Source organism: Borostomias antarcticus (assembly GCF_949987555.1).
Source record: "Borostomias antarcticus genome assembly, chromosome: 27".
NCBI classification, from domain to species: domain Eukaryota; kingdom Metazoa; phylum Chordata; class Actinopteri; order Stomiiformes; family Stomiidae; genus Borostomias; species Borostomias antarcticus.
This window is the reverse complement of record NC_140260.1, coordinates 3,370,122-3,395,312: the sequence shown is the minus strand read 5'-3', so window position 1 is coordinate 3,395,312 and position 25,191 is coordinate 3,370,122. Positions and strand designations below refer to the sequence as shown.

General features: G+C 46.0%; 1 protein-coding gene across 1 annotated transcript; it reads right to left on the bottom strand.

Annotated features, from left to right (window-relative positions):
* Positions 1–22,388: 22,388 nt before the first annotated feature.
* LOC311326419 (placenta-specific gene 8 protein-like) lies at positions 22,389–24,598 on the bottom strand (the record flags this gene model as incomplete). The annotated part of the gene is made up of 3 exons (XM_084459312.1): positions 22,389–22,559; positions 23,530–23,684; positions 24,475–24,598. The coding sequence occupies 3 exons, from the start codon at positions 24,596–24,598 to the stop codon at positions 22,389–22,391; spliced, it is 450 nt and encodes a 149-aa protein (XP_084315438.1).
* Between the last annotated feature and the right edge of the window lie 593 nt (positions 24,599–25,191).

The following is a 25,191-nucleotide window of genomic DNA, read 5'->3' as shown; positions in this document are numbered from 1 at the left end:
AGGTGGGCTGACCTCCCCCTTCTTCACCAAAGTCCACTACAATTCCTGAAAGGGTGATTGAACTGGCATGACGCACGGTGGTACTATTAGGGTACTGCAAGTGCAAAACAAAACACTGCACCCTGGTGCTACTGAACTGAGCCTGTCCTGCTAAGTTCAATTTTTCAATCGGGATCCATATCACAATAAAAACAAAGTAAAATACAACACATTAAAAAGAAGTAAAAAAAGAAGTAAAAAAAAAAAAAAAAAAGCCCTCCACACAGCTCAATGTCTGACATGCAGGCTTGTTCACCAACGGTTCCAGAGGCTGGAAGAGAATCTGACAGAACTGCATACCGGGTTAGTTATGACAGTAATGATGTCATTATCTGACTCAGATGCCAAACACATAAATGTATACATACACATAATCTATATCTAGCTTAGCTCCCGTTGCGCGGTGCACGCCTGGCAGGGTCTCCGCTCTCCCCGCCCTCACGGTCTCCTCGTCTCAATCACCGGCGGGGGGATACAGCCGCCGTTCTGCCCAGTGTGACCAACACGCTGCTCAGACAAGACGCACAGGACAGAACACAGAGAGCAAACCTCTCTGATCTCTTCCCTTAGCGTCCGCAGAGGAAAAGATGATCAGCTGGACAGGGTGCGTCCTGCTCCCCACTCAACCCCCCGATACGCACAGAGGAAAAGCTTTTTAAAGGGGAAAACCAGCCCCTCCCCACCCTGATAATCAGTCAACTCATTCCAGCTGGGTCTATCAACCCTGTCCTGTCGCTGTCCCACTAATGAGTCCACCTATTTCTGTCTATTTACCGTGCCCATTTTATCACTGTCCCATTTCATCCCGTCACACACACACACACACACACACACACACACACACACACACACACTGAAAGACACTATGGAGCTGCGCTAGCTGTGCGTTAGCTTGATGCTGCACTAGTCAAAGCTAGTCACACTGTCTGCACTCTCTCTCCTCCCTGCCTTTCCCCCTCTCTCAGGGACCTCTGGGACACGCGTGGCGAGCTGGCGAGGGCGTCCCACTCTGGCCAGACGGCGTGCGGCGGTCTCAACGCCCCGCAGCGTAGCCGGGAGGGCGGGGCGGCCCTGGCGCTGGAGCGGGAGGCGGCGCTGCGGGCGCAGCTGGAGCTGCAGCTGAGAGAACGCCTGGCAGAGACCCTGAGCCTGCAAACCCAGACAGACGCAGAGAGGGCCGAGCTCAACGCCAGGTCATACAGAGGCTGGCGCCACGGCTCCTTGTTTGTTCAGTACGTCTGTCTCTCGGTGGTCCGCTCTTTCTACACTTACCTGGTGAACGAGTGCTGGACAGGTTTGTGGTGAACAAGTTGTTCTTTCCCGTTTACTCCTGCTCACCTTCCCATCAAAGAGCTCACAGGCCGTCATATGTTTCAAGCACATGGTGGAAATGCTTCTTCCCCTGTCTAGATAAAGGATGCTAGATATAAACAGGAGCTGTGGCCAGACATGTCATGTTGATGATGGAGACTATATGGTTTGGTGTGTTTCATCAGGTGGTCAGACGCGGTTGGGGGGGGGGGGGGGGGCTGAAGGGACAGCTGGAAGAGAGACACCAAAGCTGCAGCACATAGTAAAGGCAACGACATGACCACATAATTTCAGCATCAACTTGAGCACAGGAATATACTGTAGGTTGTTATAAAAATAAATATATTGAATAAATTGTACCTGGAATCATGTGTGGCAGGAATTTGTGGAATCCCTCCAAGCTGTTGCTTCCACGTATGCACTTGTAATAGGGCACATCTACACCATTGATGGTGGTAGAGCGAGCCACCCTATACATCGCCATGTCTGGAGGGTCCTGGAGGCATTCCAGGTGCCTCTGCTGTGCTGCCCACTTCAGATCTATGGCTTCTGTGAAGAAACCAAAAAGATGGACGGTAATACATGTATAGAAGCAGCACATGAGACAGTAAATAAATAACATATTGCTATTGAAATAATATTAATAACTGTTTAAATACATTTGTGACCGCCGCTGGTAATTTGGTCCTCAACTAGGCAAAGGTCATTTTTCAGTTTTTTACAGATTATGAAAGTGCAGATTGTAAGCTTTCAAATGAGGTCTCATACATTGAAATCTGAACATAGTTGAAGAAGATATGCTTATTTGAATGCTAGTACTGCCAAATCAACTTAGCTGAGAAATCCTCCTCCAAAGTTCTCCAACATTTTCACACCTCTGACTGCCAGGTAATGGGCGTGAACAATAGCCTGGTAACCCCTCCCCCAGCCACTCCCCCACTGGACGATCTGTCATTATCTGTCAGAGTGGCTGTCAACTTGGGGTATTAACTGAGAGTGGCTGCCAAGTGAGGTGCTCTCTCACTGATTACCCCACACTCTTTGAGTCAGTATTAATCTTGTTCTTAACTGCATTCACAACACAATATAAGATGAAGTTCAAATTTAACGTTCTTTATTGTCACATACATGATATAAAGTACAAGCATAAGCAAGGCTCCGAACCGGTTCAAGGAACGGAAACGAAAACCGAAAACGAACGGTATTTTACGAGGAACAGAAACAGGAACGAAAACGAAATGGTCTTTAATTGTTCCAGAACAGAAACGTTAATTTGAAATCTTTAAAACCGGTTAATAACGTTATTTTTTCGTTCTTTGTAGTAGGCCTATATAACTTAAAAAATGTTTTAAAAAAGAAGAAAGCTGAGCCTTTTATGGCCGAATAGGCTAAATTCAATGTATTAAATTGGTAGCCTACATCTTGTCCTGTTTTTGTAATGTAGCCTAGGCCCCTAAATCTGTTATTTCACAGTCAGGATATTAAATGCTTGCTTAGCGAAATGAAGAGATTTAGATATTACAACAACATAGTCTAGTTCAGACTCGATGTTTCTCAAACTCTGCAAGCTAAGATGCATGACTATTCTTGATGTTTCCCAACCACTCAGCGGCAGCCAATTAGCACGCGTTGCGCAGGGCTGTCACACTCTCCTTTGTTTGCCAGTGCAAAACAGTCGTTCAGCCTGTCCTTACAGCTTATTACTTAGCAAGGATATCAATGCGATTTATTTTGTTTAATTGAATAGGAGTAGGCTAGCCTATAGCCTGTAATGTTTCAGTAGGCTAAAACTAGATTTCACATAAAGACCGCGGATGTCAGAGTGGGCAATAACGTTCGAAGGCAAATTTATTCCAACATTGGTCCACAAAGAATGATGCAAATAATAAAGTGAAAGAAATAATAGCCTACTGTGCAAATATAATGTTTTATATGGACCTGCGTGTCTGCAATAAAGTTCCTCCAGCGGAAGCCAATCGTTGCGCATCCCGCTCCAAGTATGGTTCGGCTATTTAAAACACGGAGTACTTTGTGACAGTTGCTTGGATGTATACTAGTATCTATACTAGGATGCATAAACCTATGTTTTGCGAATTTAATGGTCTGCCTCCTTCAGAGTTCAACTCGGCAATTAGGCTGTGAAGGCGAGCGCGCCTCTTGGAATCTAGTAATAGCCTATTGTTGCACAGATTTCCGTCACGTCTTGACTTTCACAAACCAAATGATTAGGCTACATTAATTAATATGAGCACACTTTAGTGACAATGTGCCGTGCAACCCTGATCATTGAATAGCATAAGTTAAATTACTATAATATTAAAGACCGCGGATGCCAGACGATAGGCTACTTACGTATTACGCGTATAGGCGCCAAATCCGGAGCTCCCATACAAAAGGAACGCAGCATAAACAATAGGGATTGCGCAGATGAATGAATGAGGTGACTAATTATTTATAAATAACATAAAACATAAAACAAACAATAGGCCTACAGGCGCAGAATAAAATAGCTTGCAGCAACAGTACAAGAAAATATTTTAAAAAGGATGATGAGCTATGATGATGACTTAAAGGACTATGCTCGTTTTTGACAACCTGGACCTTATTTACGACATATTATAAGAAGTTTGACTCACCCAGATCACTTTTGTGTTGTTCGGAGGCAGGTAGAAGAAATTTAAAATCCAGCGCGAGCCAGTATATCCATGTAATGGCGGCGCACGGGGCATAGGGAATGCAGTTTCTCAAAATCCATTTTCGGCCGCTAAACGGTTGTTTTCATCAATCACATTGCATGAATCGACAGTTGATATTCCTCTACGCGAGCCATTCTTTCGGTTGGTTTTCAAATGGTCTGTAGCCACTGTAATATGATCTTTAGAAGCCTCTCCCCCACTTGCTCCAGCACGCATGCGCACAGGCCAGCGCGCAGCCTGCTATTCTCCGGCTCACGTTCTCTGCGCTACGATCGTAGTTGGTGCCGAGAATATTGTCGTCGTCATTCGTCAGCAACAATCCGATCGTAGCGCAGAGAATGTGAGGGAGCATAGCCAGTGTAAAGATCATATTACAGTGGCTACAGACCACGTATTTGAAAACCGAAAGAATGGCTCGCGTAGAGGAATATCAACTGTCGATTCATGCAATGTGATTGATGAAAACAACCGTTTAGCGGCCGAAAATGGATTTTTAGAAGCTGCATTCCCTTTGCCCCGTGCGCCGCCATTACATGGATATACTGGCTCGCGCTGGATTTTAAATTTCTTCTACCTGCCTCCGAACAACACAAAAGTGATCTGGGTGAGTCAAACTTCTTATAATATGTCGTAAATAAGGTCCAGGTTGTCAAAAACGAGCATAGTCCTTTAAGATAGACCTGTGCATAGTTTACGGTGTGGATTAAGGGCATAGGAATAGGACTAATGTTGCGTATTTCTTGTAAAATAATCAACAAGGCTACACTACAGCACACATCACCAAGGCTAATATTGTTGGCAAGGCCAGCACAACCCTAGACTTGTTGATTAGGTTATAGCCTACCTTTCAAGAAATACTGTAGGCCTATAGAGTCTTAATAGGCTAACACCCCCGGAACGGTGAACGGAACGTTATTTTTCGTTCTTAACCGGTTCAGGAACGCTATGTTGGTGGCGGAACACGAGAACGGAAACGTTAAATATGCTGGTTCTGCTCGGAGCGAACCGATTGAAAAATTATTTCGTTTTTAAGCCCTGAGCATAAGTAGTAAAGTGTACAAAAAAAGGCAACAGTCTAAGTGTTAAAGTGTACAGTCAGTTGTCTGTTTTATAGACAAGGTGCATAGTGTTCATTGTGATCAAGTGTACAACAAAGTAATAACAGTCCCCAGCTCAATACTCAAGGTAATAACAACAGTACTCGGCTCAGTATTCAATAGTCTGACAATGCAGTCTGTGCAAGTGTGGGCAAGTCTGTGCAAGAGAACAAGTAACGCTTCAGTATACAAACAGGAAAAGGCTGTGGCCTTTCTCCTGCAGTGCTGTCCGTCTTGATGATCTGCAGTGAATCTACAAGCGGACAGTCTTGTTCTGAGCTGCTGTGGAGTTTGGCGGGGGACATGTGACGTCTCGTCCCTCATCAGAACAGAACTCTCTGATCTTGTCAAAGAGATACGTCTGTCTGGCCATGTCCAGTCCGGGTGGGGCTTGCACAAGAAGACCTTCTCTGGGGGGCAGGACATCAGGCTTGCGCAGCAGCTGAAACTCGACTGCAGGTGCATCACGGTGTTCTCTGGCCACAACCATGCCAGGTCTCTCAGCATCAAAACTGCAATAGAATAGAAGGAAGAAAGTACATTAAACTATTGCCCACAGTACTGGCACTCCATATAGATAAAATAGTACCAGAATGTGTTGATTAAATAGACTAGCTAATGCATGATAGGATGAACGTATTCTCACCTGTTGTTCAAAATCAAAGCTGTAGTGCATAGTGATCTTCTTGCTGGCTGGTAGGGAGGGGCCAAGGGAGAGCTGCAAATCCTCACAGCTTGTTTTTGCTCATCCTGTAACCAAAACAAAAAACAAAGGTGTCAGACTACCATACCTCTCATGCTCTCTCATTCTGTTTCTCTCTATAATATAGCTACCTAGCTAGATATTAGCTGCCTCGCTAGCTAGTTTAGGAACAAAGGGCTAGCTCACTAGCTAGCCATGTCCCTGTGCTAGGCAGCTGGCTAGATATTAGCTGCCTTGCTGGCTAGTTTAGGAACAAAGGGACAGCTCAGCTAACTAGCATGTTAGCTAACGTTAGCTAGCTAGCCTTTGTTAGTTAGTGCTAGTGCCTTTGTTATGCTAGCTAGACTTAGTCACTTGTTTAGAAAGGAGCTACTGCTAATGTAACAGCCTTAGAACGGCTTGTTACAATAATAATACAAATAAACAGTCTTTGTCTGGCTGTATAAAAATGTGCAGAGGAGGCGGGATCTTGGGTCTGTCAGCAATCAGCATTTATTCCCTTCTCAGACTTTCGGCACATGAGAAAGTTTCGAGGTGTGCAACGCCAATTATGGCCCCATCAACAACAAGTGCAACATCAATCACCACCCATCCAAGACAACAGTAAACAGTAATGGAACCAAAATTCATACAACATAGATTCTGTGAAGTTCACTAAGATCTATATTTACACTGTTACATACACCCCTCTGAACTTCACCAAATCTATCACTGCAAGCCAAGTAATAAAAGACCAGTGTCAGTACCACCGGATAAAGCATACTTCACAGTATACTGCAACACACGTGTCACCCAACTCAAAGGGAAAGCAACCATAGAGGGCTGCGCAGACCCCCTACAGTGTACTTGCTACAGGTATGCCTTATACACCACCTATGTCAATTCCGAATGACTACTGCTACTTGACTTGGCATGAAATAAGAAAAGATCAAATAAAAAAATAAAATAAAGAAACATGACCATTCAACCTCATGTTAGTGTGTCAGCGTGTGCGCTTCCATAAATGCTCACGACTTCAGCGCCCCAACCAACTATGAACTGAACTGTTTGCATGTAGAGCATATCGCTGCGCCATGTTCTGAATCAGTCGATTCACTGGTCTAACCAGTCTTCCAACACGGGTCCTAACCACACTCACCCCACCACTAGGGGAACCACTGACTCTGGACAGTTGCATAGAGAATTGAGATCCCTGGTCAACACTATGACTGGCAGGCACACAGGGTTCTGATAGAGAATTGCACAGTCCACCAACCTCTCCTGTGCCCAACTCCACCGCCAAACTAGTGTCCCGAATGAGAGAATTATCAGGCAGTTCGCTGGGAGCAGAGGACCCCGCCACCCAACTAGCAGTCCTGACTGTCTTGTCAACTTCTGTGTCCGCAACACGCGAATCCTCTGAAGGTAAGCCATCCTGTCCATTCCCCGACTCACAAGACTCATTTATGAATGACTCATCAACCTCACTGTCCATCTCTATTGGCAGGAAGTTAGTCAAGAGAAGCAAGTTGCGGTGAACGATGCGTTCCCGTCCATCGGAAGCGTTCCTGACACGGTAAGTATGGCACCTGGGGTCAGCAGAGACAACGACATAAGGGGTCGACCCCCACCTATCTGCCAGTTTCCTACGTCCGCGTACCCCCTTGTTCGCCAACAGGACCCGGTCCCCTTCAACAATGACGTCGCCTTTCGTCTTCCTGTTATACAGTTCTGCTTGGCGGTCCTGGCTAGCGAGAGCGTTGGCCTGTGCAGTAGCCATGGCCTCCTTGAGATCCTCCCTCATCTTGACAACATACTGATCATAGTCTGCAATGTCACAGTCCCGTTCAACACTCTGAAACATAACGTCAACGGGTAGACGTGGTACTCTTCCGTACATCAAATAGAAGGGCGCATAACCCGTCGATTCATGCGCCGTGCAGTTGTATGCAAACGTCAGGGTCTGTAACATCTGCGGCCATTTCTGTTTTGCTCTCGGAGGGAGGGCTCTGATCATACTGCCCAAGGTCCTGTTGAAACGCTCAGCGTTCCCATTCCCCATCGGATGGTATGCCGTGGTTCTAGACTTCTTTACCCCAGCAACCTGCAACAGCTCTCGGATCAGATCGCTCTCAAAATTGGCGCCCTGGTCGGAGTGAAGCCTTTCCGGGAACCCATACACGCAAAAGTACTTGTCCCAGAGTACACGTGCAACTTGCTTCGCAGATTGGTCACGGCAGGGGTAGGCATGGGCCATCTTAGTAAAATGATCAGTGGCCACCAACACGTCCACACTCTTCCCATTCAAGTCTTCTGCGGACCAGAAATCAATACATACCAGCTCAAGTGGGCTCGTGGTTCTAATGCTCTCAAGAGGGGCCCTGGCCTCTGGTTCAGGAGTCTTGCTGACTACGCAACGCTTACAGGTTTTCACATACTCTCTGATATCCCGTTCCATATCCGCCCAAAAGAACCTCTGCCTCGCCAAATACAAGGTCCTGGACTGCCCTTGATGGCCCGCATCATCATGAATGCCTTGCAGCGCCTGCTGCACCAACACCGCTGCAACAACATACTGGAATCTCTTCTTTCCCGTCAGAGGGTCTTTGCTCACCCTGTAGAGAAGACCATCCAGCATCTTGAGCTTGACCCATTGCTTGAGCATCTTCAAGACCTTGCCTGTCTCATGAGTCCTTTCCCTCCTTGACGGCCGCCTACCACGAGCCACGTAAAAAAGGACCCTGGACAGCACGCTGTCTTGTTGCTGTTCGTCTTGAAGCTCCTGGATGGAGAACACAGGTAAGGAGCTCTGACCTGCAGGAGTCAACTGCTGAACGTCATGGGCAAGCCAAGAAACGGCTCTTCCTGCCGGCCCCATCACCCACTCAACATGACCTTCCAGCACGGCTCTCACTTCATCATTGTCGAGCGAATGATGCTCCAGTGTAGTGGATTGCGTGCGGCATCCGACACCCTGTTGATTGGCACTCAGTCTGAATACTTCCTGTATGGCATTCTCTTTTATCTGCCGTGCTTCTTCAAGCAGGGCTCCGTATGACTCAGACACCAGCCTCCTACTGACGCGACTCTGTACGAAGGGCTGCCTGCTGAGAGCGTCCGCGACAATGTTCTTACTTCCAGGAATGTACTTGATGCCGAAGTTGTACGGAGCTAACTTTGCGACCCATCTCTGCTCACACGCATCCAACTTCGGTTTGGTAAGTATGTACGTTAACGGATTATTATCCGTCCAGACGGTAAACTCATGGCCTTTGAGCCAATGGCTGAATTTCTCACAGACAGCCCATTTGAGGGCCAGAAATTCCAGCCGGTGTGCAGGGTAGTTGGCCTGGGCATGGTTGAGAGACTTACTCGCGAAGGCGATGGGACGGGCCACACTTTCCCCCTCCGGCACCTGAGAGATGACTGCACCCAGCCCGTCTAGGGACGCATCAGTTGATAGAACAAAAGGCCGACTGAAATCTGGATGAGCTAAGACAACTGACTTGAGCAGGGCGGATTTAAGTTGACCAAACGCCTTCTGATGTTCACTCGTCCAGTCACTAGGCTTGAGCTTCTTAAAGGCAGCACTGCCCCTCGCCCGGCCCTTGCTCTTCTTTGGTGTTGCTGTCAATGCAAAGAGAGGCTTAGCGATACCAGAGCAGTTCTGAATGAACCGCTGGTAATACATCACCATCCCTAAGAAAGATTTGATCTTCTTTGGAGAAGGCGTGACACCATCATCCCCCATCAGTGCTGTCTCAGTCATGGCAGCAATTGCCTGCACCTTTTCAGGGTCAGTCGATACGCCACTTTCGTCGATGATATGGCCCAGGAACTTTACACTACGCTGCAGGAAATGGCACTTCTTGGGCGCAAGCTTCAACCCATGTGCACTCAGCCTACTGAACACTGTCTCGAGCCGCCTCAAAGCTTCCCCTTCATCAGGCGCAAAGACCAAGAGGTCATCTAAGTAGCACAGCAGTGTTAAAAAATTCTGGTCGCCAAAAATGTTGGTCATAAGACGCATAAAACTGGCTGGCGCATTACACAGGCCCTGGGGCATGCGATTGAACTCGTGCAGCCCCATCGGTGATGTGAACGCAGTCAGTTTTTTGTCTTCTTCGCACATGGGGATGTTGTAGTATCCTGACGTCAGGTCCATGGTGCTGAAGAACGCACTGCCGCCCATGGCAGCGAGACAGTCTGCTTGATGAGGTAATGGGTGGGCATCTTTGACGGTTCTGGAATTTAGCCACCGATAGTCCACACACACTCTCAAATCACCGTTCTTCTTCCACACGAGTACCAAGGGCGACGCCCACTCACTGGAAGACTTCCGGATAAGTTCTTTTTCTTCCATTTCAGACAGGACTTGTCTCAGCTTATGGTAATACCCCGGCGGAACACGCCGGTACGGGAGTCTGAATGGACGGGTGTCTGTGAGGAAGATTCGATGGACAACCCCAGTGGTTTCACCACAGTCTAACTTGCCTCTGGAGAACACTCCCTCATATCTCTGTATCAGGTCGACTAGCTGCCCTTTCCAGTACTGCGACACGCCACATGAATCAACGTCAATGTCACTCAATCCAAGCTTCTGCAGTGCGTCGCTGAAGTGAGAGGCAGACGGGGTTGGGAGAAGACTACCAGTGTCAGCATCACGCACACTCTGGCTATGCACCTGGAAACTCTCTGGAGAGGCATGGGCCACACCCACATCCAAGTCCTCCAAAGCGACACATGGGAAAACATCGGCTATTTTGGCATTACGCCTCAATGTTATTTGCTTGTCACTCGAGTTGATGATTTTAACTGGCACCCATCGGTCACCTGACATCGTAGCCACAGCTCTCCCCACCATGAGGTTCTTCTTGTGAGGTTGAGAATGTGGTGCATCGACAAGTACAGCACTACCCTCAGAGACAGGTGCGTTCGCTGGCAGCCTACCCCACACAAGATGTTCATGACGCGGCAACAACGTCACTGCCTGGGCCAACTTAACCGTGCCTATTATGTCTGGAATCACGCTCCCCTTCCACCTGTTAACTCCAGACAACATGTTCAGGAAATGTTCAACTTCTGGGTCACCCGTGGACTCAGGCTTGTTCATAACGCGCCAGTAACTCGGGGTTTGTTTGAGTTGGTGAATCAGATGTTTTATCACATTCGAGCCCAGAATCATTTCATCGTGTTGACCCGGTACAACCAGAGTAGGCACGCTCACTTCCTGTCCATAGACACCCATCTCTAGCTGATAGACACATTTAGGTTTTACTTGCACTCCGCCACATCCTACCAGTACAAGATCAGAGGACAACTCGCTGTTCTCCGGACACAGGCCAGCACTTCGTAGTTTCTGTTCGGCCTCTTCGCTCATTGTACAGGCCATGGACCCACTGTCTATCAATGCGTGCAATGAGACTTGATTTCTCACAATGACATCAGTATAAAAGAGAGAATCAGATTTTGCTAACTTATGTACATTCTGACATACAATCACACTACCACTAGAGGCAGACTTGCAACTTTCCTCATAAACAGATAGCATGTCATCTTCAACACTGAGGGACTGACTAAATGCACCCACATTGTCCCCTCTCACACGTGGGTAGTTCAGTTTCCCTGGACGGGTGAAGTGCGGTCGGGCTCAGCGGTCCCATGCACCGTGCAATCCCTTTTCAGATGTCCAACCGCAAAGCACGCAAGGCATCTCCTCTCCTTCATGCAGTGTGATCTAGTGGAGTGAGCCTGGTCGCCACACACACGGCAGGGCGTGACGCGTACCCAGGGCCCTGACTGAGTAGCGCCCGGTGGGTTAGCCTGGTTGGTCCTCTCCAGAACTCTCTCCAGCATACACAGGACACGTTCGAATGCACCCCCCTCCGCACTCAAGGACTCGCTAGGCCTGGCTGGGCCGCATGAACTGGGCACACTCTGACTCACCTCCTCCTTGACGCCTACCACAGAGTAAGCAGCGGCTGCAGTTACTTGGAGTGTCTTGACATTCCCTGACTTCCCCTTGGACAGGTGCTCCCTCTGATGCTCATCGATAGCCTCCTGTACTTCCATAGGAGTCCATCTGCTCATCGGCTTGCTCTTAAACACACTGGACAGCTCAGGGTCATTGCAGTTTCTAATGAACATCATAGAAATCTCGGCATTCATGTTCACTAACTCCCTACCCTGCATTTTCAGGTGACGGTCTGCCTGCTCAGCCGCTGTATTCAACCGCACCCAATAATCCACTGGGTTCTCGCCCACACTGGGTTGAGTAGCGTAAAAATCTGCTAACGGCAATGATGACGCAGGACTCTCGCTGAAATATCGCCTGAGAATCACATAAATCATTTCTGGCTGGACTGCATTGTCAGGTGTCGAGCTACTCCTCAATCCCACCTTCACAATTTTCTTGGCCTTCCCCATTAAGTGACTCATAATCTCCTCACCTTGATCTGAAGCAGGACAGACCTTTTTTCGCAAATACACTTCCATCATCTCAATCCATTCTTGCACTGAGCACTTATCAGACCCTTCCCCTCTATACACAGCAGGTTCACGGACGTCTGACTTGACAACTACATTCACTTTGGAGAGATCCAGAGTGCTACTGCTGTGACTGCTGTTCCCTACCACAGGCGAAACCGGGACAGGAGGAGACGAAACAGACGCACTGGGCGCGAACAACCGGCTGGCTATTGAATCCCCTATTTTGTTTCCCAATTCCGTAATCAGGTCTCGGAGATCAGCAGTCGGGTCACTGCAACCGACAGGTACAATGGGTGTGGAGGATATGGGCCCTACTGGGGATGCAACTACATGGCCTGCATTTCGAAATGATGTTTGCATGAAAGTAGCGGATCCCACAGGGTGTGTAGCTACGTGCCCACCCTCTCCCAAAGCATCTGTGAAAGACAGTTTCCGAACTTCATCCCCCATATTCATCATTACACCTCTGCCCCTCCCTCTCCCAACATAAGGAGTCATATTTTCAAAAAAACGCCCACTGGCCATACTGAAAACTGAACCTTCTTAATGCAAAACTAATAATTCAGTTGATGAGCAGATGATGACATGAAATTCCCTGGTCCTCTTGCACAATACCTTCACCACGCAGACATCTTGACCCGGTGATCGGCAGCAGCTGATCAGTTGAATCCTCAAAAGGTCACGGCACCAGTTTATGTAACAGCCTTAGAACGGCTTGTTACAATAATAATACAAATAAACAGTCTTTGTCTGGCTGTATAAAAATGTGCAGAGGAGGCGGGATCTTGGGTCTGTCAGCAATCAGCATTTATTCCCTTCTCAGACTTTCGGCACATGAGAAAGTTTCGAGGTGTGCAACGCCAATTATGGCCCCATCAACAACAAGTGCAACATCAATCACCACCCATCCAAGACAACAGTAAACAGTAATGGAACCAAAATTCATACAACATAGATTCTGTGAAGTTCACTAAGATCTATATTTACACTGTTACACTAAACGACGTTAACGTTAATGTAATGTTAACAGCACAGATAGTTTAAAGATAGCTTACCCCAAAGCAAAGCAGAATGCTTGGCGGCAGACAACAGTGGTGTGAATCTGGTACATCGTTCGACGCAACTTGCTTTGTTGATACAGTCATCTCTGTATCACAGGTCATCAAGAATAAACTCCGTGTACGAACGAGTCCTGCTCTGCTGGAGTTTTAGCTGCTCTTAAAACTCTTTCCATGTCCTGGATGCCATCCCCGTCTTCTCTTTAGCAAAAGCTGTAGCATCCATGGTTAAACTTGGGACTGAATGTAAACAAAGCCGGCGTGTTGGGGAAGGGTGGGGGGGCGGAGAACCCGGAAGCAATAGCCAATGAAACCAAATCATGCTAATCGATCTGCCCGCCCCCAAACCCGACTCGAAATCAGCTAAAAACGAGCTTAGTTTGCAGACTAATTATACGTATTTCGTGAACCTAAAACTGTTGTCTGTTATAGTAAGTGGGTTCTTCACAACTTCAACTTTGGTAATACAAAAAAAAAAAAAAAAACGAAAAAATAAGTTTATTTATTTATTTTGCCCCCTAGCGCATTTCGGGGTTTGCCGAGTTGCGGACCAAATCACCAGCCGCTGTCACATTTGAATAGATTTGTACCTGGTGTTGTGAACAAGCTGACTCCACTCTCGTCAAGCCCAGCAGGACCTTTCAGCTCCTCAATGGCAGTGTGGACGAGGTTGAAGGTCGCCTGAGCTCCCAGGGTGACTCTTCGCACATGGTGCTTCAGCTGCTCCCTTGAGACGTGGAGTCGGATCATGTCCTCGTCTGTGAGAGACGCCAGAGCCTCCGGGTTCATTGCTCTCACTGCCTTGATCAGCAGGTCCAGGTCAGCGCGGTTGTAGGCCATCACTGCTCCTGCCAGGGCGGACTTGAACACAGCGTACTTGGAATGGCTCTCCATCAAACCGATGCATCAAATGGAAGATGTCCAGACGCACCATCATGCCGTCGTTCACCTCTAGTGGTGAAAAAGTGATTTTATGGAATGTGTGCCTGTATGGTTGGACTGATGATGTCACTTTGGGGTTTTGGTATATCTGTTTGTGTCTCTGGACTTTTTGTTTCCAGTTCTCTGGAGGTTAGATATATCTGTAAGCTTACAATTAAACATTACCTAAATGTGCATTGGTCTCTGGAATATTTATTCAAAGACTGACTAGCACCCATAAACCTAGAACTAGACTCTTGAGGTCAAGAAAATATCATCTACACACCCATGGCTGGAACAAGGTCTCCAGAGCTGTCGCGCCTTGCTCACAGCAACACCCACGATCCACGTAGAGGATCTTCAGCACAGGCTGATTGGCCTGCTGGAACCGGTCCATCACACCGTCACACATAGGCTTCAGCTTGGCAGAGGACTCTTCGCAGGTGAGGACGAATGTGACCACCTGGGACAGCTCATTGGCTATGCTGGTGAACCACTCAGCCGTGGCCTTGCCCTCGCCAGACAGCTTCTTCACCACCTGTAAAATAAAACACGGTCACAAGCTATGAATAAATGTTTAGTTCAACACTGATAATGAAATGGGTTGCGCACATCCAAAGACCTTCAAGGCAGGACACTTACTTTATATTTAGTTCCAACACTGAACCAAGCAAGACAAGAGCATGATTGCACTTTTTGTTTGTCTTGAGAATAAAACTAGAAAGTACATTTCCTGGGGAAAATGAGGTGGGCTAGCTGCTGCAGCGATATATAACAGCTACTGCTAGTACTACTACAGACCGGGCAATCTCCATGCACCCACCGGCGAAGACCATGCGTCTCTAGCCCACTAAGGGGCTGAATTGTGGGGTCCGTGGTGTGGACAGTGGCGTGGTGGTGAGACTCCGCCCCCTCAGGTCAGAGCTGGTCAGGGACAGTGTACCCCTCTCCGGGCCACCTACCCGCCAGCACCGGTGAAGACCATGTGTCTCTAGCCCACTCAGGGGCTGAGTTGTGGGGCCCGTGGCGTGGATTGTGGCGTGGTGGTGAGACTCCGCCCCCTCAGGTCAGAGCCAGTTGGGGACACTGCACTCCTCTCCGGGCCACCTACCTGACTCCACCCGTGAAGACCGTGTGTCTCTAGCCCACTCAGGGGCTGAGTTCTGGGGCCCGTGGCGTGGATAGTGGCGTGCTGGTTAGGCTCCGCCCCCTTGGGTCACAGCTAGTCGGGGACAGTACAGTGACCTCCGGGCAATTTCCATGCATCCACCATTGAAGACTATGTGTCTCTAGCCCACTCAGGGGCTGAAAAGTGGGTTCTGTGGCGTGGTGGCGAGGCTCCGCCCCTTTTGGTCATAGCCAGTCAGGGACGGTGTACTCCTCTCCGGGCTACCCACCGGCCCCCACCAGTGAAGTTCATGTGTCTCTATTCCACTTTGGCTGAGTTCTGTGCTACCACATTAGTTATAAAAGGGTGCCTGTACCTTTAAGAGAGGCTGCACATGCACACAAATTCAAAAAAAGCAACAGCTGCCACCACTCTAATCCCAACTGACACTCTGATCCTAGACATGGTCCGCTTCAGACAGCTCTATCTCGAAAATTATAAATGTTACAGCTTATATATTGACACCATAGGAATCCTAAGAACTTGCAGAACATTTCTATGAATAATATGTCTGTATAGCTTAAACACTGTAGGTATGGCGACAAGTTAGAAAAAGGGTAAAAATGCTAAATTAGCAGCTCAAAAGTTAGTGTGGCACCATATGTTTCAATGCGGAGCGCAGTTGCCGAACAAATCGTCACACCTCAAAAACGGTAAGTCACACAGCTAAGATACTTACATTGTACGAATCAGCACAGTTGTGTGAACATTTCCCTATATAATATGTGTATGAGCTGTTAAAACTGTAGGCATAGCGACAAGTTAGAAAAAGGGTAAAAATGCAAAATTAACAGCTCAAAAGTTAGAGTGCGGCACCATACGTTTCAATGGGGAGCGCAGTTGCCGAACAAATCGTCATACAGCGAAAACTGTAAGTCACACAACTTAGATACTTACATTGTACGAATCAGCACAGTTGTGTAAACATTCTGATATATAATATGTGTGTGAGCTGTCAAAATTGTAGAAGTGCCAGCAGTTTACAAAATGTATGAATATTTTCAAAGCAACTGCTGCCACCAGTCTAAAAACATTACGTTTCTGAACATTCCAAAAGCAGTTTCAAGCAGTTTCAATGGGACAAAAAATAGTTTTAAAAGTTACATTTATTAAAAACGATAAAAACTATTTAAAAAAAATCTGAATGGATCTGTTAAAGAGCTAAACATTATGACCATTTTAAAGTTTGAATGAAGTTTCCATCACAAAGTATGAAGAAGTATTTAAGGAGACAAAAACTGGGGAGATTAATAAGAAAGAAAGAAAGAAAGAAAGAAAGAAAGAAAGAAAGAAAGAAATAGTGGGAATATCACAAGTTGGGCTAGCTTCTGCAAGATAGCCCACCTAATAAAGAAATAAATAGTGGGAATATCACAAGTTGGGCTAGCTTCTGCAAGCTAGCCCACCTAATAATAATAATAATAATAAAGAAAGAAAAAAATAAATAGTGGGAATATCACAAGTTGGGCTAGCTTCTACAAGCTAGCCCACCTAATAATAATAATAATAGCAGTAATAATAATAATAATGTAAAAAAATACTACTGTCAAATAAATTAAAGTCGCACTGAAACGGATGTTTGAGATCATCTAATTTCCGTAGTTTGATATATGTCTTGGTGAGCTTGGTTCTGGTGCTTCTCGTAAGTCAATGGTTTTGAATCTTTCACATTGTTCATCGTCTGAGACATGGTTCCCAGGGTGATCTGGAACACACATCCCATCATCATCAACCAGTTCATTGTGCTCTTCCAGGTCATGGCTTTCATCCTGGAGATTTTCCTTATTTCCTCTGTCTTGTAGACTCTCCCTTGGTTCTTGTGTTCTCTGTGGCGTCCTGTTCCGGTGTGGGCGTATCCTCTTCTTCCTCTGGGGCTTTCACGCAGTTGTTTAGATGATGCCAGATGGGGGATCCTTTGACCTGGACTGCTGTTCCAGTAGTGCGGACGACGTCGAATGGGCCTTCCCTACGGGCGTTGAACCATTTCCTCCGGTACACTTTCAAGAACACGTAGTCCCCTGGTTGTATGGATTGGATTTTCTCCTTTTCAGATCCTCCTTCTCCACCTGTTTCTGTTTTTGGGTGACATAAGAAGAAATACTCCCATAGAGGTTAGTTATATACATCACATAGGCTTTCATGTAATCTTTCAAAAGGGATAGGCTTAGGCCTTTCCCACTGGTGCGCAGACCTGGGGCTGTCATGCCTCTCCCCGTAACATGTTCATGTGGGGTCATGCGTAACCCATGAAGTTCACTAGAATGGCAAGCCATTAATGCAAGCGGTAATGCCTCAGCCCAGTTAAGTCCTGTGTGTTGACAAATTTTAGTAAGGCAGTTTTTAAGCACCCCATTCCTGCGTTCACAGATGCCCTGACTCTGAGGGTGATAAACACTTCCAAAATGCTGCTTAATCCCTAACTTTTGCAAGATAAGCTTTATCCACAAACTCCTTGCCATTGTCTGATGAAATTCGATCAGGGATTCCCCAGCGTGGAATCACCTCACAGCATAGGAACTTAGCAACTGATTGTGCATCTTTTCTTTTAGTTGGGCATGCTTCTACCCATCTGCTGAATCTGTCAACCACAACCAACATATATCTTTTACCACCCACAGGACGAATCATGTCCATATAGTCAAGGACCAGTTCTTTCATGGGACCGTTTGGTGTTGGAATGTGGCCTGGAGGAGTCAATATTCCTCTTCTAATGTTGTTTTTCAGACAGATTGTGCATCTACCTATAACATGATCAATTTGCTCCAGGAGATACGGTACCCAAAATCCATACTCTTTTGTGATCTTTCTGCTGACTTCCCCCCTTGCTACATGGGTCTAACCATGAGCCTCCTGAATCAGCAGGCCTAACAGATCAGGTGGTGCCACCGCTAGCCCTTCATGATTCCTCCAAAGACCCATGGTATCCTGACTAGCCTCTCTAGCGACCCACAAGTTTTTGTCTAGTGGATTTGCTTCCTCCTGCATTAAGATCAAATCTTCAAGTGTGATTTTGTCTTCCAATTCCATCTCATGTGTTATTAGAAGAACCTTCTTTGTTTTATCTGCACCTGTCACCGCCTTAGCTGCCTCATCACCTGCATTGTTTCCTTGTGTGACTCGAGATGAGTCCGATTTGTGTGCTGCACATTTAGCAATCGCTATTTCTTTTGGCTTCATCATGACCTGCAGCAACTTCATGATCTGTGCATGGTGTTGAATGGGAGAGCCATAAGTTTTCTCAAATCCACGGCCCTTCCATATCACTCCAAAGAGATGACACAAATTGTGTGCATAAACAGAATCAGTATATATAATGACACGTTTCCCTTCAGCCAAGAGACAACAAGCATTCGTCAGGGAGATCAATTCAGCGAGCTGAGCAGAACACGGCTGAGGGATCGATTCAGCCCTCTCTACTACAAACTCAGATCCCTGAGCTCTAACTATCGCATATCCTGCACTTAACTGCTCTCCAACTCTATAACAGGACCCATCTGTCCAGTACTCCAGGTCAGATTCCTTTAGAGGAAGAGCCTGCAAGTCTGATCTAAGCTTAGAGTATCTTTCTGCTTCTCTTACACAGTCGTGCGGTTCACAATCTTCGGAGGTTGGTAAAGTTTCTGCTGGACTGTACTGCACCTAGATAATATAACGTCTTCCTATTCCAGTAGCCGGTAATAGTCCCTGATTCTGGGCATCGTCAAAGTATACTTGCCATGATTCAAGAGATTTCTGAGACTGTGATGAGTAAGAATGGTCACTGGATAACCCATAGTCAGGGCTGATGCTTTCTCATACATCAAATAGACTCCTGCCATTGCCCTGTAGCAAGGCGCGAAGCCCATCTCCACCTCCGAATAGGCCACCGAATAGTAATCAACTGGTTGGGGACTGGTTCCAGTTCCCGTTGGTTGAGCTAGGACAGCGCATGCATGCTTACCCCCAGTGGATGTGGAAACGTACAACACAAAGTTCTTGGAATAATCTGTTAACTCCAATGCTGGTGCTTCTTGTAATTTGTGTTTAATTGTCTCAAAAGCCAAGTTGCCTTCCTTTGTCCAGACGAGATTAGAATGTAATTTGTCACATCCTGCTTCCTTAATCATGGCTCTGAGAGGTCCTGTAATCTTTGTGTACTCATCTATCCATGCAAAACTATATTGTGTAATGCCAAGGAATGTCATCATCTCCCTAACTGTCCTAGGTTTTGGACCCTTCCTAATAGCCATATGTCCATGCTCTACTAAAACCTGCAACAACTTTATTGACTCCCTATGACATGTTTCTTCATCTGGAGAACAAAGAAGGATGTCCTCCACATACTGAATGACTGTACTTCTAACTAACTCTCCTACTCCCGCTAAGTCCTCCTTCAAAACTTGATTAAAGATGTGTGGACTGTTTGACGCTTATATTAATCTGTTGTATTTAAAGCACTTCTCTTTGTATGTGAATGCAAATACGCCCTGACTCTCTACACTTAAGGGGAACACTAAAGAATGCCCCACACAAATCTATCACTGTGAAGTACCTAGCTTCTGAGGGTATCTCTGCTAACAGGACATGTGGATCTAGGACTTCAGCTGGGAAGTTGACAACTACATCGTCAACAGCACGCAAATCATGTACCAGCCGGTATGATCCATCAGGTTTTCTTACTGGCAACCACGGTGTTACTTTAAGGATTTTTGAGTTATCTTTAAAACTCCTGCTTGCAACAGTCCAGTTATCTGTGGCTCAATACCTCGGACAGCTTCATCTTTCAGTGGATACTGTTTCCTCCACGGTGGTTTAGTTCCTGGACACAGTTCCACTTTAACTGGTTGAGCTGATTCTACAAGTCCAATATCTGTACTGTGTTGAGCCCACAAATGTTTCGGTACTTCCTGCAGCATTTCTTCCTTGAGATCTCGTTCACTTTCGTCCACCAACTTTTGGACTTGCTTCTTCAGATAAACTACAGTAGTATCTAGGCCCTATCTTTCTGTCCCTATCTAGACTAATTCGCAGCAAAACCCTTATTCTATTTCAACAGAAACCATCTCAACTCTTTTCAGGAGTCAAATTCAACAAAATTCTCACTGGCATATCTAGGCAACTATCTTCTCTCAGAATAGTTCCAAAACGACACAACTCAAAATTCAACAGACATTAGAACCGGACAGTGCATCCTGCACTGTCACCAATAATGGACCATCCATTATTCTTACTTTAAACGCACCATGCGTTGTCTTCTGACACACACAAATTGACCTAATAATTCTCTCATCATTAGGTGACACACAATTATAACCCAGCAATACGCTCAAAACTGGGGACATACGAACACATATAACCCCAACAATTCTCTCAAGGTTAGGGCGAGATACTTCAATGTATCTCCAACTAACATAAACACAGGACCCTTCAATTCTCTCAAAGAAGGACGGGATACTTCAATGTATCTCCAATAATTTAATTTAGCAGATGTGAAACGACTCCCTTACCTCCCAGAAGTATCACTTTAGTTCTTAGATCTGGTTGATTGAAACCGGCGCCCACGGGGCAAATGATGAGAGAAAACAAAGCTTACCTCTCTTTTGGCTGGCCAGACCAAACTCTTGCCCACGTGTTCGCCGATGCACCGAAGTGACAATTAATCAATCAATTCACCAGATTCTGCTCGCAGCGCCAAAATGTAGTCTATTTCGTTTCTGGTTGTAAGGAAGAAGACTCAGATCCGTCGATGCCAGTTTCAATACTTTTATTGAATCTCTGGCATCAAAATCACACTGCAGTTGTGATGAGTTCACTTGCCAATGGTCCAGGATGAACTAACCTGACACAGAGATCACTCTCTTGGTTATACGAAAAGAGGTGTTACCCAAAATTGTCCTGTTCTTTGTTACCTTGTCTAAAGTTAGACAGTTTAATGGCTCAGTTAAACAGATCCTATGTGCCATGTTTGTGTGACGGTGTTTGTGCTTGTGAGTAGCCTTTGAAAATCAGCGCTCTGCTGTGAGACACCTAATCCTGTAGTCAGAAACCTGACGCCTAGTGAATATATAGATTTTACTAAAAGGCACTTAATGTCATATAGTTTAGATAAGAAGCTATTAGTAAAATATAGGTGGTGCCAGTCTGCCACAGCAACACACTGGAAAATCCCCAGTGTCCTGTCTCTGGTCTCTTCTGCGGCTTATGGCCTTGTGGTCAAGATAACTGGGCCGACGCTTTGGCGCCCAGGTCTCTATCTCTAACCACAACAGGAGGTGGTTTTCATTAGTGTGTTCCAACCTAAGAATGTCACCCTTAACCCATATGGGATGTTAGTCTATCGATGGGAGACACTTTTCCCTGCAGAAACCCCTCTGCCAGCCACACACTCAGGAGTTAACATCATAATTAGCAACAGTTAACAGGATCAGGTGAAACCAAGACTTTTCTCTAAAAAAGGCAATGTTCATCAATAGTGACATATATTCGACTTTATAGTAGTGAGTATTAAAGACAGCTTCTTTAATGAAAGGCCCAAAAACAAAATGCTGAATAAATCATAATAATCCATAAACTGAAAGGGTTGACGTGAGCAGATCTAACAGATGTCACTGCGTCGTCGACAGACAGCTATCTCCACTTGCCAATGCTGGATTTTTGTTTATTTTGAAAAAGTCAACAAGAACTCAAAAAGGACAACAAATCTGAAACTGGACATAGGAAGGGGGAGGTCAGTTATGGATTTGGGTAGGAAGCCACCATAGTAGGTATGGGAGGGGGCTGAGTTGAGGGTGCGGAACTTAACGTAGAAGGATTGGAATATCAATTATAATATTTAGCCCTCTTGTGGTCAAGATTGGAACTTTGAGAAGGGAACCTGACTCTAAATAAAAGTGTTTCATCATCCCCTCCCCCTGGATTTGCTAGTTTGACTCCCTTTGTAAGTGTCTTCTAGATCAAATGTGCACCCTGCAGGGAGGTGAGAGAGGTGTATCTGGCTGAGGAAGAGGAGGAGGAAGAGTTGGCGTGGACAGCGGCTCGTCTCTTGAGCTCACGGGAGATCTGGCACCAGGAGAGAGGGTAGCAACAGCAACCGTAGAAACAATCGCTCCACACGCTCCCCTAAAGAACACAGCACACACTACATTAGGCTGCTGTGTAGACACTGAGCAGGCACGAAGGAACTGCTTATACATGTTTTATCACAATCAGAATCATAAACATGTATTGCCATTGTAGTTTACAACATACTAGGAATTTTGGTCAATGGTGCATAACATGGACACAACATTGGACAGGGTACAGGGACAGGAACTGAACCGTGCAAATGAGCGAGTACAATATACGAATGCATAGAAAAACAGTATACAAAATGGAGTGTGGTCAGTATATACAGTATACAGTGAGTGTACAAAGTGTAATGTGTATGTGATCTTTATGTATACAGTGTGCGTAACATGCTGTGTGTGTGGTGTGCGCTATGTACAGTACAATTACTGTAGATCATACTGTATGCATGTTATTGACTATTGAAGCACTCCTATTGAGTTGCTCTATTCAATGCCACTGAACAGCTCACACTCCGTCATCGAGACGACGAGAGCAGATTAAAGATCAACTTTATTGTTCCACAAATGGAAAATTTGGCTTGGGCTTTCACCCATGCTGCAGGCGTAAAAGGACAAGCATTCACATATACTGTACAAATAACACAAATGTTTTAGTGTGTGTTAGTACTGTATGTGTTAACAGATGACTATCAGTGCAGCAGATGACTATCAACGGCAGAGGAGACAGGCGCCATATTTTTATTCCCGCACAAGTGAACCAGAATATACAACTCCCACTCAATGCTTGTTGTAACCTTCGTACTTAAGGTATTTCATGACAAATGTGTGCTTTGTATTTCATCACAAAGCACACATAGTTTGGCACTTGTTTGAGATTAAACAATAGTAATATAAACTGTGATACTTCACCAGTGAATGTAATAGTATCTGTGTGTGTGTGTGTGTTGTGCATGGGTGTGTGTGTGTGTGTGTGTGTGTGTGTGTGTGTGTATGTGTGTGTTGTGCGTGTGTGTGTGTGTTACCTCGATGCCGTATCGTTCTCGGACAGAGGCTCGCATGGCGAGGGCAGCGGGGGGGACACAGCTGATGCAGTCCAGCAGTGGGAGGCAGGGACACGCCCCCACTGACCAGCTCACCTTACAGGTGTACACAGGCAGACAGCACAGGGCTAAACAGCCTGAAAACACACAGACACACACACGTGGTCATAAATAACACAAATATGCATAGAGGAACACACACACACACATACTGTACACACACATACACACACATACAGTTAAGCATTTCATTGTACATGGTACCTGTATCTTGTACATATGACAAAACACGCACACGTGCAAGCAGGGGTGAAAATTAACTTTTTGGCTCACGGTGAGTCACCTGCCAAGGGGACTGTAGATTAAAAAATCTATTTTTTATTTATTTATAAAAAAAATTCAGATAGCCTTCCGAAATCTAGTCGCCAATTGGAAATTTTACCTGCATTTGGCCGGTGGCAGGTGTTAATTTTCAGCCCTGCCTGCACGTGTGCAAACACACACATACATACACAGACAGACATACATATCATGTTTCATTTCTGACAATTATCTACGGCAATTTCCCATTAGCTTAAAAAAGAACCTCACGTCACAAAATTCCAGTGACTGATCATTTACATGGCAAGAGGAAACAATACCTTCCCAGAAAGTTCACAGAAAATTCCAGATGGAAGACTTAGGAATCTGGTCATAAGAATTGAAAAGAGAGAGAGAGAGATAGAGTGTGTGTGAGAGAGAGAGAGAGAGAGAGAGAGAGAGAGAGAGAGATGGGGAGAGATATTAAAAAGACAGAGAGAGAGAGAGAGAGAGAGAGAGAGAGGGAGAGATGGGGAGAGATATTAAAAAGACAGAGAGAGAGAGAGAGAGAGAGAGAGAGCGGCAGGCAGACAGACAGACTGTTCCAGACTGGTCCAGATGACTCACAGTCCCCCAGGTCCTTGTAGCATTCACAGAGCCCAGTGCTCCACCGTCCCTCCTGGACCAGGCTGCCCGGCTGCCTCTGCACCACCTGGGCCTGCCGGGAGGAGAGGAGGCCTGCTCTGTCCATCTCTGACCCTGAAGGAGAGAGAGAGACAGACAGAGAGAGAGAGAGAGATGTCCACAGTATTGTTTAAATCTGTTGACATAATCTGTTCACCTACTGTGTAGCCTACTTTTATATGGCTAGTTCAGTTAGAATATGAAAACGACTCACAAGCTACTGTACCATACCTTTAGAATCTCCTTGCTGTCTCTTTGTCTGTCTCCGTCTTCTCAGGTAACTGAACAATCATGTTTTATCCCTCAGCTATTCCTCGCCACTGGTGTACAGTGTAAACAGTAAACAGCCAGTCATGGGTGGGTAAACAGGAATGCCCTGAAGCTCTCCTGAGACTGTCCACCTGACTGGAGGAATGTGCTGTTGTGGTGTAATTTACCGACAGTTGGAGTTTGTATTCCAGCTTCTTTTATTTTGTGTCAACAGACAACAAAAGAAAATCTCAAAACCGTGTCCATTTTGTCAACCTTTTATTTAATCAAAATAGGATTTTATTTAATCAAATGATGATGAAGAAGATTGTAGTATATTTTGACCAGTATAATCACAAGTGATATAGTGAATTTCAAATGCACACACATACTGGAGAGATTAGGCCTAGA